Source organism: Marmota monax, unplaced genomic scaffold, assembly GCF_021218885.2.
Source record: "Marmota monax isolate L192 unplaced genomic scaffold, Marmota_monax_Labrador192_F-V1.1 WCK01_AAM20220418_F8-fsc00149, whole genome shotgun sequence".
NCBI lineage: Eukaryota > Metazoa > Chordata > Mammalia > Rodentia > Sciuridae > Marmota > Marmota monax.
In genome coordinates this window covers 2,168,200-2,183,997 of record NW_026693170.1, presented here as the reverse complement: position 1 = coordinate 2,183,997, position 15,798 = coordinate 2,168,200, and the positions used below count along the sequence as shown (strand labels likewise).

At 51.6% G+C, this 15,798-nt stretch overlaps 2 protein-coding genes across 9 annotated transcripts; one reads left to right on the top strand and one right to left on the bottom strand.

Moving 5' to 3' along the window:
* Positions 1-105: 105 nt before the first annotated feature.
* Positions 106-3,803, bottom strand: Znf296 (zinc finger protein 296). The gene is made up of 3 exons (XM_046455572.2): positions 3,509-3,803; positions 3,157-3,306; positions 106-1,180 (listed from the first exon to the last, which is right to left on the bottom strand). The coding sequence occupies exons 1-3, from the start codon at positions 3,801-3,803 to the stop codon at positions 210-212; spliced, it is 1,416 nt and encodes a 471-aa protein (XP_046311528.1). The 3' UTR covers positions 106-209.
* Positions 3,134-15,625, top strand: Gemin7 (gem nuclear organelle associated protein 7). 8 transcript variants are annotated; one of them, XM_046455577.2, is made up of 6 exons: positions 3,134-3,266; positions 5,949-5,991; positions 6,085-6,595; positions 7,473-7,618; positions 7,912-7,981; positions 14,433-15,625. In XM_046455577.2, exons 5-6 carry the CDS (start codon positions 7,975-7,977, stop codon positions 14,834-14,836), a joined length of 411 nt encoding a protein of 136 aa, XP_046311533.1. In that variant the 5' UTR covers positions 3,134-3,266; positions 5,949-5,991; positions 6,085-6,595; positions 7,473-7,618; positions 7,912-7,974; the 3' UTR covers positions 14,837-15,625. The 8 variants fall into 8 exon arrangements, with proteins under 8 accessions (XP_046311533.1, XP_046311529.1, XP_058438939.1 ...); XM_046455574.2 differs by lacking the exon at positions 3,134-3,266 and having other exon boundaries at positions 5,850-5,991; XM_058582955.1 differs by lacking the exons at positions 3,134-3,266; positions 7,473-7,618 and having other exon boundaries at positions 5,850-5,991.
* Positions 15,626-15,798: the final 173 nt, after the last annotated feature.

The following is a 15,798-nucleotide window of genomic DNA, read 5'->3' as shown; positions in this document are numbered from 1 at the left end:
GGCCTTTCCCCTCACCCCCCCACTCTAAACCGGTCTGTCCAGCTATCCCAAGGGGGAGAACCTTCCCACCCCACCTTAGACACCCCAAGAAAGCCAGAGACCAGGTGCCTGGGTGTGAACAGGGGAGTATGATTTACTTGCAGAAAGGGAAGGACAAGGAGGTTGGCAGTGTCAACAGGTGTCAAGAGGCAGGGGGGGCACTCTTATGCTCAGGCGACCTCACCCACCTCGGGGTGCTTCTGCCGCAGGTGTTTGTCCAGGGTAGCACGCAGACCAAAGGGCACACAGCAGTGTGGACACTCAAAGCGGGTGCTACCAGGCCCTAGGCCATGCATGCGGCGGTGACGGTTGAGCTTGCTGCTTTGGGCACAGGCATAGGGACACTGGTCACAGGTGTAGGGACGCTCGCCAGTGTGTGAGCGACGGTGCACGGTCAGGTTGCTGCTGTTGGTGAAGTGTTTCCCGCAGAACTCACAGCTGCCCCCTGGCCCACGGCTCTTGCCAGCAGATTTGGGGATCTTCTTAGGTGACATCTTCTGGCTCTTTGCAGGATCAGTTCTCTGTTCTTTGGCAACAGCTCCCCAATCACCCCCACCTGGGCCTGCCTGAGCCCCACTGCCAGGAGCCCCAGGTTCCTGAACACCTGCAGTAGCTGCGGCTCCAGCCCCCTCACCACTGCTGCACCGGAGGGTGCTGGCTGGGGCAGCAGCGTGGGCAGCTGGCTCTGGAGGGGCTGCAGAAGCCTGATCCTGGCTAGCATCAGCCAAGGAGGGACTCTGGGACAGCTGCCGGTGGGTCTTCTTATGGCGGTTGAGCTTGCTGCTCTGGGCGCAAGCATAAGGACACTGGTCACAGGTGTATGGACGCTCACCTGTGTGTGAGCGCATGTGCACCTTGAGATTGCTGAAGGAGCTGAGGGTCTTCTTGCACACTGAGCAGGTGGGGCTCCGCCGGGTGAGGCTACTCACACGGGAAACCTTGGCCTCAGCTGCTGGCCCTACCACTGCTGACACGGCTGCAGCCACCTCAGCCAGGCCTAGCAGGGGGGCCTCTGGGGCCTCCGATTCCGTCTGGTAGATGGATAGTCCGTGATCCCACTGGGCATGACGCAGCAATTTCCAGGCCCCTGTGAACTGTCTGCCGCAGCGGAGACAGCTCAAAGCCTTCACCTCCTTGGGTTCTGGAGAAGAGAAGGAGGAGAAGGGTGTCAGTGCTGGTGGATACAAGGATTATAGGTCACAGTGGCCAGCTAGACCCCTTCATGGGAAAGGCTCTACTCCAGGCACAAGAACTCTGCAGTAAGAACAGATGGAAGCCCCCCACCCCCACCCCCAGGAAGCTCCTTAAGTAAGGAAAATCTCTAGTGAGCGCTAAGTACACCAGGATTGGGTAATTGAAATTTATTTTTTGTGTTGCTGGGGATGGAACCCAGGGCCTCATGCATACAAAGGCAAGTGCTCTAGCACCAAGCTGCATCTCCAGCAAGATGAAAAAGGTAAAAACTTCAGTCAGAGTGAAGGATGGAGGGGAATGTTGTATGGGATACAGGGTTAGGACAGCCTTACTGAAGAGGTCACTAGGGTCTACAGGTGTAGCTCAGTGAGAGTGCACTTGCCTAGCACTCCCAAGGTCCTGGGTTCCATCCCAGCACCCGAGGGAAAAAAAGGTGACCAAATTCAGTGAACATTTCTATGTGCTAGGTGCTGGGCTCAGCTCACTCAAAACTTTCCTTCAGGACAGGAAATGACCTCTAAAATAGACATTGCCCCCAATGTCACACAGCTTGGAAAGGGTGGAACTAGGATTTTAATCAGAAATCTGGGCAGTGGGGTCAGGGGTGGAAAACCGTTTTTTTTTTTTTTAAAAGACTTGATTTAATAATAACAGTTCTTGATTACTAAGGGGGCTTCTCTGTTCCAGGCTCCACGCTTAGGGTTCCGTCCCATGGATGAGGGGACGGAACCTGCCTGTCCATTGCATGGACCCCTGTAAGGTTTTCTCTAGACCCACTGGGTATTATCAAGTGGACACTTTCTAGATGTACAGTTTTGGATGGGGTGGCCTTTCTGGACCAGTGTTAAAGTCAACAGCAGAGACTTGGGAGGCTCAGCCTGACTGGAGTCAAATTCAGACTTCTCTGCTAACTGGATGAGTGACCTTGAGCTAGACATACCCTCTATGAGCCTGTTTCTTCAGCTACTAAATGTGGGGATCCTAGGGATTCCCTCCCTTCCAGGGTTTTGTGACCTTAAATATGGGACAGTTGAGAGCTTTGGTCCATACAGGCCCTCAAACATTAATCCAGCCTAGGATATCAAGGTGCCCACAATCAGGAGTCCAAGTATTATTTCAGGGAGTTCATGAAAGTCCTGCCCTCTCCCACTAGGCCACCCTCAGGCTGCAAACTAAAACCATCACAAAGCCCCACCTCCTCTCTCCCACCAGCCACTGTCTCAGGCCCAGCCCTGAATATAATTCCACTTCCTAAGTCCAACTAGGACATTGGCTGAAGGCTATAAATTCATAGGTTTGAGTGAATCCCACAGCCACAAACTTAGGAATCCTCAGAGGGTGTTAATTCCCTCAAGAGAAGGACACTAGGTGTCTTGCCACTGGCTCAAACCAGGGGCTTCCCAGCCCGGATTACTGGGAGATTCCACCATGGCACCAAGAGAGAAGCCCCTTCCCTAGCTCTGAACAACTGTCCCAGCACCTTGATCAACAGTGATGAAGAAATAGAAGGGAATGGCAAGCCTCCCCTTCCAGCTGGTCTCCAAGCCCCTCCCCCAGGCCACTGCCCTCCCAAGAGGTCCCTCTACTGCCACCCTGGTCCAGCCACCTGGCCAGTTATTTCGGTCCAAGGGGAAGGAGAAGTGAAACCAGATTGGGGGTGTGTGGCAAATCCCCAGGCCAGTTTTCTGGGGCTGGCCACACCCTGTGGGCCGCCCTCCTTCCCTGCCCAACCTCCGCCCCACCCCCTCCCACCTCTAGTCCCTGCCCTAGGACGGGCAGGCCCTGGCCACGCCTAGGCTGCGCCGGGTGGGGAGCGAGAAAAGGGAAGTAATGCTCAGTGCCCTGCTTGTCCACCTCAGCCCCTCTCCCGCAGGAAGCCGAGCCCTTGAACTTCAGAGGGAGACTGAGCCTGTCGTTACTCACCTGAGCCCAGGCAGGGGCTGGGGCCTCTGAAGAGCTGACAGCCCAACTTCTTATGGTCCATGAAGGCAGTGATAGCTTCCAACGGGAAGGTCTGCAGGCAGCGGCCGCAGGTCAACAGATCTGGGTGTTTGTCGGTCCAGGGCTGGCGGTCTGCAGGGAGGAAGCGGGTGGTGAGCGCGGGGTGGGGCCAGGATGGGGGCCGGGGGTTCCGAGAGAGAGGGGAAACCCGAAGGTCAGAAGGGGGCTGGGACCAGGACGCGGCTAAGGCGATGAGGCTGTCCCAGGGGCCCATGCACAGGGCAGGGGTCCCACTTGGGGGCCACAGATAAGGAGGGCTACCCCGGGAGCTCACCGGAAGGGTTCGGGGTCAGCGTCCACAGAGCCCACTGGTTCCGCACCCCGAGGGCGGGGAGGGTGGCCCCGGCAGGCACGGAGCCGGGAGAGTAGCGGGGCTCGCCTCCGAACCGGCCCGGCGCCGACACCTCCCTTGGGGAGAAGGGCCCCTGCCCCAAGGCCTGCAGGGGCCGCACGTCTGGGTCGGGCTTCATTTCGATGACGAGGTCGGACATCTCCATCCCGTCGTCTGAGCTGGCGGCCGGCGCGGGGTCTACACGGCGGGGCGTGCTGCCGGCCTTGCGGCGGGACATGAGTCGCGGGCCGGGCGAGCGGGCGGCCTGGCGGCGGAGGACGCGCGAGCGCTGCACGCTCGGAGCGAGGCGCTCAGGTGAGTGGCTGCAGCGACCCGCCGCGAACTTTTACACGTGCTGGCCAGGCCGTGGCTCCGCCCACCGGGGGCGGAGCCTGACGGGAGAGGCCGGGGCGGCCCCGCCGGCGGCCAAACTCAATCCGCAGTCCCGACCCTCCGCTCTCGTCTTAGTGGCCAAATCCTATCATTCCGAATTCTTCTGAGACTCAGAAATAGGTTTTACAGAGCCCATTTTCGGGCCGGTGAAACTGAGGCACGGGATGCCCCCACACACCCTTAGCGGGAAGGGGTCGGCCACCTTTCTTACCAGGCACTAATAATCTGGACTATTCCATTAAACGTATTGCGGGAAAAAAATAACTGGACACCATTTATTGAGTGCCTTCTGCGACCCGGCGCTGTTCTAAGGGCTGCAGATGCAGGAGTGAACAAAATCACAACTAACCCTGCCCTCTGGAGCTTATGTGGCGGGGGAGACACAGAACACAGACAACCTGCGTAAACTGCGGGGCACCGTCCGTGATGACAGGCGCCAAGGAGCAAAATAAAGCTAGGGATGGGGACAGGGTAACCCCGTGCCAGCAATTTTCTCCCCATGCCGGGGCAGAGTAGCGCGGAACTGAGACCGAGGGAGGTGCGGGAGTCGGTCTGGGTATTCAGGAACGCTCGTGGGTGTAAGGCGGGGCGGGGAGGGATTGAGTTCTGTGAGAAAATGGGGCTCCACCACACGGGCCTTTGGTCCGTTTCATGTCTTTTGGTTTTCCTGAAACAAGCCCTGGACGGGTTTTGAGCTGAGGAGGATTGTAATCATGTACATCTACTTTTTTCCTAGGCCACTAAAATCAAATAGCCCAGCAGGTGTGGTCATGCACGCCTTTAATCCCAGCGGCTGGAGAGGTTGAGGCAGGAGGATCACAATTTTGAGGCCAGCTTCAAAAATTAGTAAGACCATGGACTGGGGATATAGCTTAGTTGGTAGAGTGCTTGCCTCATGTGCACAAGGCCCTGGGTTTGATCCCCCTCATTCAACCCCCGCTCCACAAAAAGGCTTTTTCTCAACCTAAAAAATTAAAAGAACTTGGGCTGTGACTCAGCCAAAAATTGCCCCCAGGTTCAATCCTCAGTACCAAAAATAAAAACAAACTACCTGCCCCTTCTTGGGCCCCTAGAACTTCTTTCCTCTAGCAATTCTATCTGCTGCTGTTTGAAGTGGCATTGACACTCTGCCCCACCCTCAATCCTTTCTGAGTTTTTTTTTCTTCCTGGCAGAGACCACCACACAGTATAGAACTGTTGACCGCCCCCCCCCCAACCTAAGGCATGCCCCCTGAGGTTAGGGCCAGGGTCTGTCCTACTACAGGTGTCCCTAGCCCAGCCCTGAGTGAATTCCTGATGCTGATCTCCTGGAGTTCCGCATATTGTCATTCAGGTCTCAGCTCAATTGTCCTCTCTAGAGCAGAAGTCCTCCCTGACCGCCTATCTAAAGTAGCCCCACCCTGCTGAAGGCCTTGCAAATTACCCTCGATGACCTCCATCTGTCCTAGTTCCTTTTTGGACCTCAGTTTCCCCAGTTCTCAAAACAATGTTAGAACCAGAGGGTTACCTGAAGTGGCCACCTCTGACCACTCAATGAAGCTCCCAACCCTGCCACACACTAATGCTGTGCCCCTTATTTTATTTCGTTTTGCAGTACTGGGGTTGAGCTCAGGAGTGCTTTACCACTGAAAGACATCCTCAACACTTTTTTATATTTTATGTTGAGACAGAATCTTGCTAAGTTTCTGAGACTGGCCTTGCAATCCTCCCTGCCTCAGCCTCTTGAGTCACTGGGATTATAAATGGGAGCCACTACTGGGCTGGGATTATTTCATTTTATTTTTGGCATCCAGTTATCACGTGTTGAAAGATCCCATTTATGTTTATGTATTTGCTCATTTATACTCTCTTCTATTTTTCCCGCCCCCTCTAGAATGCAAGTTGTGAGATGGCAAAGGGAGCCCCGGTCTGGTTCCGAGCAACTCTGCCTCATGATTCAGTCAGCAAGTACGAATTGACCTCCTTTTATGTGTCTGGCGTCTTTCCACAGATATTTGCAGAGCACGCGTGTGCCAGGCCCTAGGAAAGCCGAGGTACTCAGGATCCCTGCCCAAGTGGACATTAACGAGGGGAGGAAGCGAGTTCGGCCCGGGCCTAGAGCTGAGAGGTTCCGTTTCCTCATTCAGGGTCTCAGTTTTGTAAACCTGGCCAGCAGGGAGAGCTGGAGGACAAAATGACCCTCTCTCGTCCATCCCAGCTGCTGTCCTTTAAGCCTATTTCCCCGTCCGCGGCTGCAGATAGCACGATTTCAAGGTTGCCCCGGGGGAGGTGGCGTTGCCCCGGGAAGTGCGGGGTAGGAGCGTGTCGGTGCCGCGGGCGGGGGCCAAACGCTAAGCTCTGCCCTTGACCCAGCCGCGGGGAAGACTTTCCCTCTACGAGCCTCAGTTTCGTGCTCCGTAAAATGGGCATCCCAGACGCCCCCAACTAACAGGCTGGCCGGTCAAGGTGCTGGCGGGGCGGTGACCAGGGCGGTGCCCGGAGCCAAGCCTCCCTGCCGGCCGCGACCACGTGGGGCGGCGGCGGCGGCGGCGGCGGCAGCGGCGCGGGCGGAACCCAGGCTCGGAGGCTTGCGGTCCGCCCGGGCCTCTGCAGCGGGGGCCCCGGCGGAAGTGTGGGCGCCAGAAGCTGTGAACCTGGGTGAGTACGGGGTGGCGGTGGGGAATCAAGGGCAGGTTCCCGGCCCCGGGAAGGCCCGGAGTGGCGGGAAGAGGCGGATTGCGCCGGCCGCAGGTGGCGGAGGGGGCAGGCGGAGTGCTGTCCCTCGGGGAAGTAAGGAGGACCTGGATGATAACAGTAGCAACGATGGCAGTCGGGAGACCCCCGTCTTCCCCTGGGTGGAATCACGGGTTTCTTGGGAGCCTGGAGGTGGGAGGAACGTCCAGCCCAACGCCCAGGGCGTGGTGGGAAGTGGACGCCTGGGGGCCGGGAGGACCTACTTAGTATAAGAAAAGGAGAGCCATTAGTGGCCCGGAGGAATTGAAAGAAAACTGACCTGCCCCCAGGGGCGGAGGAGAGGCGTGTTTAGGGTTCCTACCTGCTCAGGTGGCCCCATTTAACAAATTTGCCTCAAGACAGGGCATCCCAAGGTATGTGCCTGGTCACGTCTGTTCTCTGCTCAGTTGGGTCCTGCCCTTGGCTGTTAACCTGTTAACTCAGCTGGTTCCCTACCCTGGCAGCTGCAAAGGGTTGGCCCAATGTTGCTTGTCCACTGAGCTCCTCCTTTCTCATTTTCTTAAAGCGTGCCCTGAGGCCCCAAGCAGGGAGATCAATGAATCCCCTTCCTCTGCCTGGACCTAAATGATGAGATCTAGTCTAAAGGGTTGGTTTTTCAAGCGGTGGCAAATGACTTTGGACATTTTTCCTGAAACCTTTGGGCAGGAAATCCCTGCCCTCCCCCCCAATTGGATTGAGATGATAAAGGCCTCTAGGGCCTGGTACCAGGGAGAGTGGATTAGCCCGCCCTGGCCTTTCTTGGACATGCTGTGTAAGGTTTCTCAAACCTGTTTCTTATCAGGTCACACCTTGGCTCCAAAACCCTCAAGGGCTTCCCCTGGACTGTGGAAAATGTTTGTCCTTGTCATAGGGTAGGGTGAGGGCCCCTGCTCCATTGGCTGTAGGCCCTGTTGGCTCCCTTGCCTGCCACTCTGCAACCTGTATCAGGTAATGATTCAACATCTTCCAACTTCATTTGTACTTTAGGAAAGTGACAAGTCCCTCCACTGGCCCTTCCTTCATTTCGGTTTTTTTTTTTAACATTTATTTTTTAGTTGTAGATGGACATGATACCTTTATTTTTTAAATTTTATTTTTTATGTGGTGCTGAGGATTGAACCCAGTGCCTCACGCATACTAGGCAAAGGCTCCACCTCTGAGTCACAACCCCAGCCCTTATTTATTTATTTTTTTAATAGGCTTTATTTTATTATTATTTTTTTAATATTTATTTCTTTTAGTTATTGGCGGACACAACATCTTTGTTTTTATGTGGTGCTGAGGATCGAACCCGGGCCGCACGCATGCCAGGTGAGCGCGCTACCGCTTGAGCCACATCCCCAGCCCCTTAATAGGCTTTAACATAATTTTTTAGCTGGTGGTGTGGGCCCGATATCCCATCTACTCTGGAGGCTGAAGCAGGAGGATTGAAAGTTCAAGGCTAGCCTGGGCAGTTTAGGAAGAGCCTGTCTTAAAAAAAAAAAAAAAATGGAGGCTCGGGCTGGGAATGTAGCTCAGTGATAGAGTGCCCCTGGGTTCAATCACAAATACCTGCATCCAACAAAGTAAAAACCCCCTAAAACAATGTGTTTGGCCACTTGCTTAATTCCCATCTGGGAGACCTCAGTGTTTATCTTTTTTTTTAATATTTATTTTTTAGTTTTAGGTGGACAAAATATCTTTATTTTTTATTTTTATGTGGTGCTGAGGATCAAACCCAGTGCCTCATGCATGCTAGGCAAGTACTCTACCACTGAACCACAACCCCAGTCCTGAGTGTTTATCTTAAAATACTTAAATGTTAACTTAGTTTGGAGAAAGGCCCTGGGGACTGGTGACAGTGGTCAGATAAGTTTTTTAAATGTAAATAGCCCTTAATCCCATTCCCCTCAGTCTCCTGCATCAGGAAAAAAAAAAAAATTGGTGTCTCCCTAGATCACCCTTTCTTTAGTTTACACTTTGCATCCTTCAAGGAGAGCTCGCAACCTTAAAAACATATCCATATCTGACCTCCTTTCCCCACCATCACTGTCCCCACCCTCTCCTAAACACTGACATTTACCTGGGCCATACAGTGACCTCACCTACTTCTCCCTGTGTCCCCAGTCTGTTCTTTGGGCAGCAGTGAAAACGTAGGCCAGATCCCTGTTTTTCCTACAAAGATTCAGAACCACTTTTGTGCTCCCATGTCTCTCAGAATTGAGGCCCAAATTATTTTTATTTTATTTAAAAAAATTTTTTGTTGTATATGGACATAATGTCTTTATATATTTTTACGGGGTGCTGAGGATCAAACCCAGTGCCTCACACATGCTAGCTACATCTCCATCCCTAAGGCCCCAATTTTTTTTTTCATATCTTTATTTTGTTGGTTTGTTTTTATGTGGTGCAGAGGATCTAACTCCGTGCCTCACATGTGCAAGGCAAGCACTCTACCACTGAGCCACAACCCCAGCCCCTGAGGCCCAAATTCTTGTCACAACCCACAAGGCTCTCCATCCAACTCTCATCACCCTGTCTGCTCCACACTGACCTCCTGACTGTGCCTCAAGTGCACCATCAGGAGGCCACTATAGTGATGTGCCTTTGTGTTTGCTGTTGCCTCTAGCTGCAGTCCTTCCATAACCCTGCTCCCTGCATCTATCCCCTCCTCATTCAGGACCTTGCTCAGATATGTCCGCCCTTCCTGGACACCACTTTCCACCCCCTCCATTTGACTGGGTGTTGCCCCCCCTTTGGTCTGCCCTCTTGCCTGGGGATGAGATTGTGTACCCTACTGGATGTTAAGCCCATGGGGCAGGAATGGATTGGGCTGTTTGAGTCCCTAGATTTGTTCTCAAGACCCCCTAGCATGGGCTTGGCACAAGAGCAGGCACACTGATGATGGTATTGATCATATTGGATAAAGTGGATGGGTGAATCATTTTCTTTTAAGCATCTTGATTTGCTTTATTCTGTGATTCTAGAATCAGGCACTCTTCATTCCATAAAATCAAGTAAGTGTTCCCTGGGTGTATGAGTCTTTACAAGTCTTCAAAAAATATATACTGAATCCCCCCCTGCCCTACACCTGGTCAGCCAATCCCCATTAACCAGTGGGATGCAGTTGTGAAGTAATCAGACCTGTCACCCTCTCTGAGCCTTATGTTGGTGGGACAGGCAGCTTGTGGGCAGATAGATACACTCAGGCACTTTGTAACAGCATGTCCATCAGGATAGGAGTCCCCAAGGACTAAGCTGAGAAATTCCTAATGAGGCCGTCACTGGCATGACATTGCAGTGCAAATGTGACTCACATTCGTGATGGGGCTGGTGTGAACACTACCGTAAGTCAGTGGCATAAAAGAATAGTACATGGGGCTGGGGTTGAGCGCAGTGGTAAAGCGCTTGCTGAGCATGTGTGAAGCACTGGGTTGACTCTCAGCACCGGTATAAACAAATAAATAAATAAAGGTCATCAATAACAAAAATTTTTAAAAAAGAAAGAATAGCACATACAATTATGGACAGTATGTAATATTTGATATTGACAATAAATAACCATGTTACTGTTGTGTGTATTTGTGATGCCATGTGTTTTATCACTAGAGTGCGCTCTTATTTATTTATTTTTTTAAAGCAGCCTCTGTTCATGTGCTCTGAATCTCTATTGCATCAGGAGGCCACTATAGTGAGCGATGTATGCCACCTAAGTTTGTGCAGGTACACTATGATTTTCACACAGTGGTGGAATCCCATGCTTCTCAGGAGGTACTCCTGTTGTTAAGTGTACATATGGGACAGTAAATACATATTGTCGGGAGGTGGTAGTGCCAGTGTCATGTGCCTATAGTCCCCACTACTGGGGATGCTGAAGCAGGGGGATTTCTTGAGCCCAGGAGTTCAAAACCAGCCTGGAGCTGAGTACAGTGAGGTACACCTGGAATCCTGGTGTCCCAGACTGAGGCAGGAGGATCACAAGTTCTAGGCCAGCTTCAGTAATTTAGCAATCTCAAAATTTAGAAAAGGGCTAGAGACGTAGCACAGTAGTAAAGTGCCCCTGGGTTCAATCCCTAATGCCACACACACAGAAAAAGGTTAAAAAAAAAAAAAAAAAAAAAAAAAAAACAGAGTGAAGGGTATACTATTTTTTCCTGCTTGTAGAAATGATATTTGAGCAGCAAAAAGTGAGCTATGCTTCTGGAAATATATGATCTCCTATCTGAAAGAGGGTTCCAGGCAATAATAATGGCAGGTGCAAAGTCCCTTGGGCTTTGGTTGGATTGAGGTTGGCATACACCTGGAACAGAGGGTAGTGGGGTGGGAGATGAGGTCAGAGAGGCGACAGGCCTTATAGCTTCTGTAATGGTGTGGGCTCTTGCCCTGGTTAAGGTGGCTCCCGGACTTAGTTGTAACAGCATCCCTCTGACAGCCAAGGTGGGGAATGTACTGGGGTGACAGTAGAGACCCAGGAGCCCAGTGGGGAGGTCTCTGTGATTGCCTGATGGGAGGTGATGGTGGCTGGACCCAGGAAAAGGGCAGAGTAGTGGTGGGGAGAAGCTGTGGATTCTGGATGGCTTTCAACTTGAAACCCAAGCTTTGCTAATAGAATCAAAGTGGCTTCGAGAAAGTGAGGCATCTGGGGATGGTCTCCCTGGCTCTCTGGACAGTCACCACCCTCCCACTCACACTTCTCCCCACTACCCTAGTCTTTTTTTTTTTTTTCTTTTCTTTTTTAGGTGCTAGGGTGGAACCCAGGGCCTTACACATGCTAGACAAGGGCTTTGCCACTGAGCCAATCCCAGCTCAAGGTCTTCATCTTTTTTGGGGGTACTGGGGATTGAACCCGGGGACTTTTTACCACTGAGCTACATCCCCAGCCCTTTTGTTTTACTGGGAGACAGGGTCTCACTAAATTGTTCCGGCTGGCCTTGAATTTGTGATCCTCCTGCCTTGGCCTCCAGTAGCTGAGGTTATAGGTGTGCACCTTCATACTGAGCATTTTTTTCTTTCCTCATTTAGTTTTGTGGCACTGGGGCTTGAAACCGGAGCCTTGCGCATTCCAGGAAAGCGCTCTACCACTGAGCCACATCCCTAGTCTAGAAAAGCTTTTTTTTTGTACCAGGGATTGAACCTAAGGATGCTTAACTACTGAGCCACATTCCCAGCCCTTTTAAAAATATTTGGGTGTATGAATCTTTGCAAGTCTTCAAAAAATATTTACTGAATAATCCCTCCTACCTTACACCTGGTCAGCCAGTCCCCACTAACTAGTGGGATGCAGTTGTGAAGTATTCAGACCTGTCACCGCCTCTGAGCTTTATGTTGGTGGGACAGGCAACTTGTGGGTAGATAGGTACACTCAGGCGCTTTGTATAACAGTGAGAGAAAGGGTCTCACTGAGTTGCTCAGGGCCTCACTAAGTTGCTGAGGCTGATTTTGAATTTGTGATCCTCCTGCCTCAGCCTCCTGAGCCACTGAGATTATAGCTTTGTGCCACCACACCTGGCAGCAAAACAATTTTTTAGTAGACTTTTTTTTTTTTTTAGTTGAAGATGGACACAATACCTTTATTGCTATTTATTTTAATTTAGTTGTCAATGGGTCTTTATTTTATTTATTTAATTGTGGTGCTGAGAATCGAACCCAGTGCCTCACACATGCTAGGCAAGCACTCTACCACTGAGCCACAAACCCAACCCAATATAACATTTTTTTTTTTTTAAATATTTATTTATTTTTTTAGTTCTCGGTGGACACAACATCTTTGTTTGTATGTGGTGCTGAGGATCGAACCCGGGCCGCACGCATGACAGGCGAGCGCGCTACCGCTTGAGCCACATCCCCAGCCCAATATAACATTTTTGATGCATGAAAATTATATAAACTTAGCATCATTGGAATCACCTCCCCCTGGGGTACTGGGTGCCCAGTCCTTGTCAGTCTCCTCCGTCAGTCACTAGGTTTTTAAGGGCAAGGGACTAAACTACAGATGAGCCTCTGTCCTCCTCTCAGTCTCCTGCTCACAAAGCCAGTGTTGTTCTACATGCATTTACCATCATGGCAGCAGCACTTAACGTGTCCCTGGCCTGAGCAGAACACCGTACTTGGGTTCGGTCATTTGGTCCCCATGCTAACTCTAAGGGAAGTCCCTGCTTACAGACGGGGAGACCAAGACCTAGAACCATGAAGCAGTTTCCCGGCCCCATCTGCAGGAGCCTGTTAAATCCTGATAAGGGTGCAGGAGGCATCAGTCCTGTCTCCATGATCATTCTTATTATTTACTTGCTGTGCAAGGGATGGAGCCCAGGGCCTCGCATAAGCCAGGCAAGGCTTTACCACTGAGCTGTATCCCCAGCCGGGACTGTCTCTGGACTGAGGTCACGCGCCAAGCCTGGTGGGAAGGTGTTTCCACCCTCACTAGAGGGGGAGCAGGACTTGCTGAGCCTGGTCTTTGGGCCACGGTGGGAACAGCAAGGTGGCTGCTTTGAAGCCACCTGAGGGAAAGAACATCCAAGCAGAGACAGGAGGAGACCCTGTGGGCAGCCAGGCTTTGTGCCCAAGGACCAGTGAGGAGGCCAGTGGCAGTGGGGACAACAAGAGTGGTGCCCACTGAGCTGGCAGGGCCTTGTGGGCTGTGGCTTTGGCTTTGAGAAAGCAGCTGGTGGAGGGCTGGAGCGGAGAGGATGTGAGCTGCCTGGCGTGTTAACAGGGTGCTTTGGCCAAGTGGGGGGCGCAGCTGTGGGGGATGAAGATGAATCAGGGAGGAGCCGACTGCGGTAGTCTAGGCGAGAAGTGACTGGGGTGGCATCAGGATAGAGGCAGAGGAGGGGTTGAGAAGGGGGAGGGTGTGATGAACATAATATAGTTTTATAAGCCTTTGTCTTTTATGACCTTGACTTTGTTTGTTTTTAGTCCAGACTAGTTTTGTTGGTTTGTTATAAAATGTTTCTCAATTTGAGTTTGGTAATCCATTTTTGGAATGAATACCAGAGATGTGGTTCTGTCCTTGGTGTCATTACTGGAGCTGTTGGCTTCAGTCGCCAGATAAAGGGGGTGTCTGTCAGGTATCTCCACTATGAAGTTACTGCTTTCCCTTTACAGAGAATAAAGATCTTAGGAGGAGGTACTTTAAGACAACGCAGATATTCTATTCCTCATCAAACTTTAATCCATAAATCTTCATATCCATTGATGATTTTTCCAACACATTGTTCCTCTTACATTCATTACTTGACGTTCTGTAGTAAGGAAGACCTTTCCTGTCTCCCCCTTTATTCGTTCATTTATAATTATTATGGACTCTGGTTTCTGTTTCTTCCAGTAGTTGTGGTCTGTAACTATCATTATGTTCAAGTTCAAGTCCTTCCAGATTTGGCCAGCAGGGACCCTTTCCAGCTGGCTCCTGCACAGGCAGGAATCTTTTTGGAAGCAGGATTTCCTGATGGACTGGGTGGTTTGTGTGTATGAAAGAGAAGGCTGAGGGTCATTATTCTGGCAAATATTTATTGCCTAGAACTGGGATAAAGTTTTGATAAAAGCAGATCAAAGTCCCTTCCTTCGTGGGGCTTATGTTTCTGTGCTGTGACACTTTGATTCTGGCCCAAGTCACTGGGGGAATGGTGGTGCCATTTCCCAGGAGGCGGAGAGCTAGGGGATACTGGCCCAGGTTTTAGGAGAGTCAATGTTTTAGACAGGTTGAGATGCCTGGAAGAACAGTGTCTGCCCCCCTCTTCAAGCCCTGCACCCCCACTTAATGGCTTCCCTGTTCTTCACTCAACAGCCAGCATAATGCAGACTCCATTGGCCATTCCTGTGCCTGTGCTCCGGCTCCCCCGGGGCCCCGACGGCTTGAGTCGTGGCTTTGCCCCTGATGGACGCAGGGCCCCTCTGAAGTGCGTAGCTACTGAAATCCAAGAGTGTCCCATCCTTCAAGAATCTCCAGAATCCCAGGAACAGCGGGCCCGAGCTGCCCTTCGGGAGCGCTACCTCCGCAGCCTGCTGGCCATGGTGGGTCGCCAGGTGAGCTTCACACTGCACGAGGGTGTGCATGTGACTGCCCACTTTGGAGCCACTGACCTGGATGTGGCCAACTTCTACGTGTCGCAGCTGCAGACTCCCATAGGTGTGCAGGCTGAGGCACTGCTTCGATGTAGTGACATTATTTCATACACCTTCAAGCTGTGAAGACAATATTGTGGTCACCCTTCTGCTGTGGGCTTAGCCACAGTATCGCAGGCCTCCAAATGTTCCTGAGCCAGGCACTGTGGACCCCACAGAGTTCTGAGCTCCCTGGGAATTTTGAACCAAGCACCTCTGGATTTTTGAGGCCTCCAGGGTCTAGTTGTAAAAGTCTGCAACCCTAGGAATTCCAGATCTCGTTGAAAGGAATGCTCTACCTTGCAGAACTCTGGACTCTACAGAAATATGGGCCAGTGCCAGTTCCTGAAGACCCGGGTGGGAGGGTGGGGGCTGGAGAAAGATGAACTGCATTGGAGAGGTTGCAGAATTCAACCACCCTGAAGATAACGCCCCAAAGCTCCCCTCCTGCCAAATAACCAATTATCCCAGGAAAATTTGACTCCTGTTTTTCATTTTCTATGTACTCCATGGGGGATGGAGTCAAATTTAGGAGTTGTTAGAATGGTTATCCAAGGGCAGAATCCTGTGGGGCTGGATACAGATGGTGAGGAGCTTGGATAAAGGTGCAGGGATTGTGTCACCCCGGGTCCCAGGGATGGCTGGAGCCCCCTGAATGGGGGCTCAGGACCTAATTTTGGGGTGGGCCCGATGGACCTTTATAAGGCGACGGGCATGGCTCTTATTGAGTCACTTGGTCCTGCACAGGTGCTCATGGCAAGCTTCAGATTTTGCTTTTCTGTTCCATACTGGGGGGGATGCTGTGATCTTGTGTGGTGGTGTCACTAAGAAGAGGCTGGAGATTAAAAGATAGCCTGAAGCTTTGACTTTCCTCTATTTGGCCTTTGACTTTCCTCCATTTGGTATGGCCATCCATGTTACCATCTTCATTCAGTCCCCTCTCACTAGAAATCTTTCAGCAGATGGAATTTTTTAAAAAGTTACTGTCCTTTTAGTCCCTTCAAGTTCAGAAAGTAAGTGAAGCCTTCCAGTAAGTATAGAGGACTTTT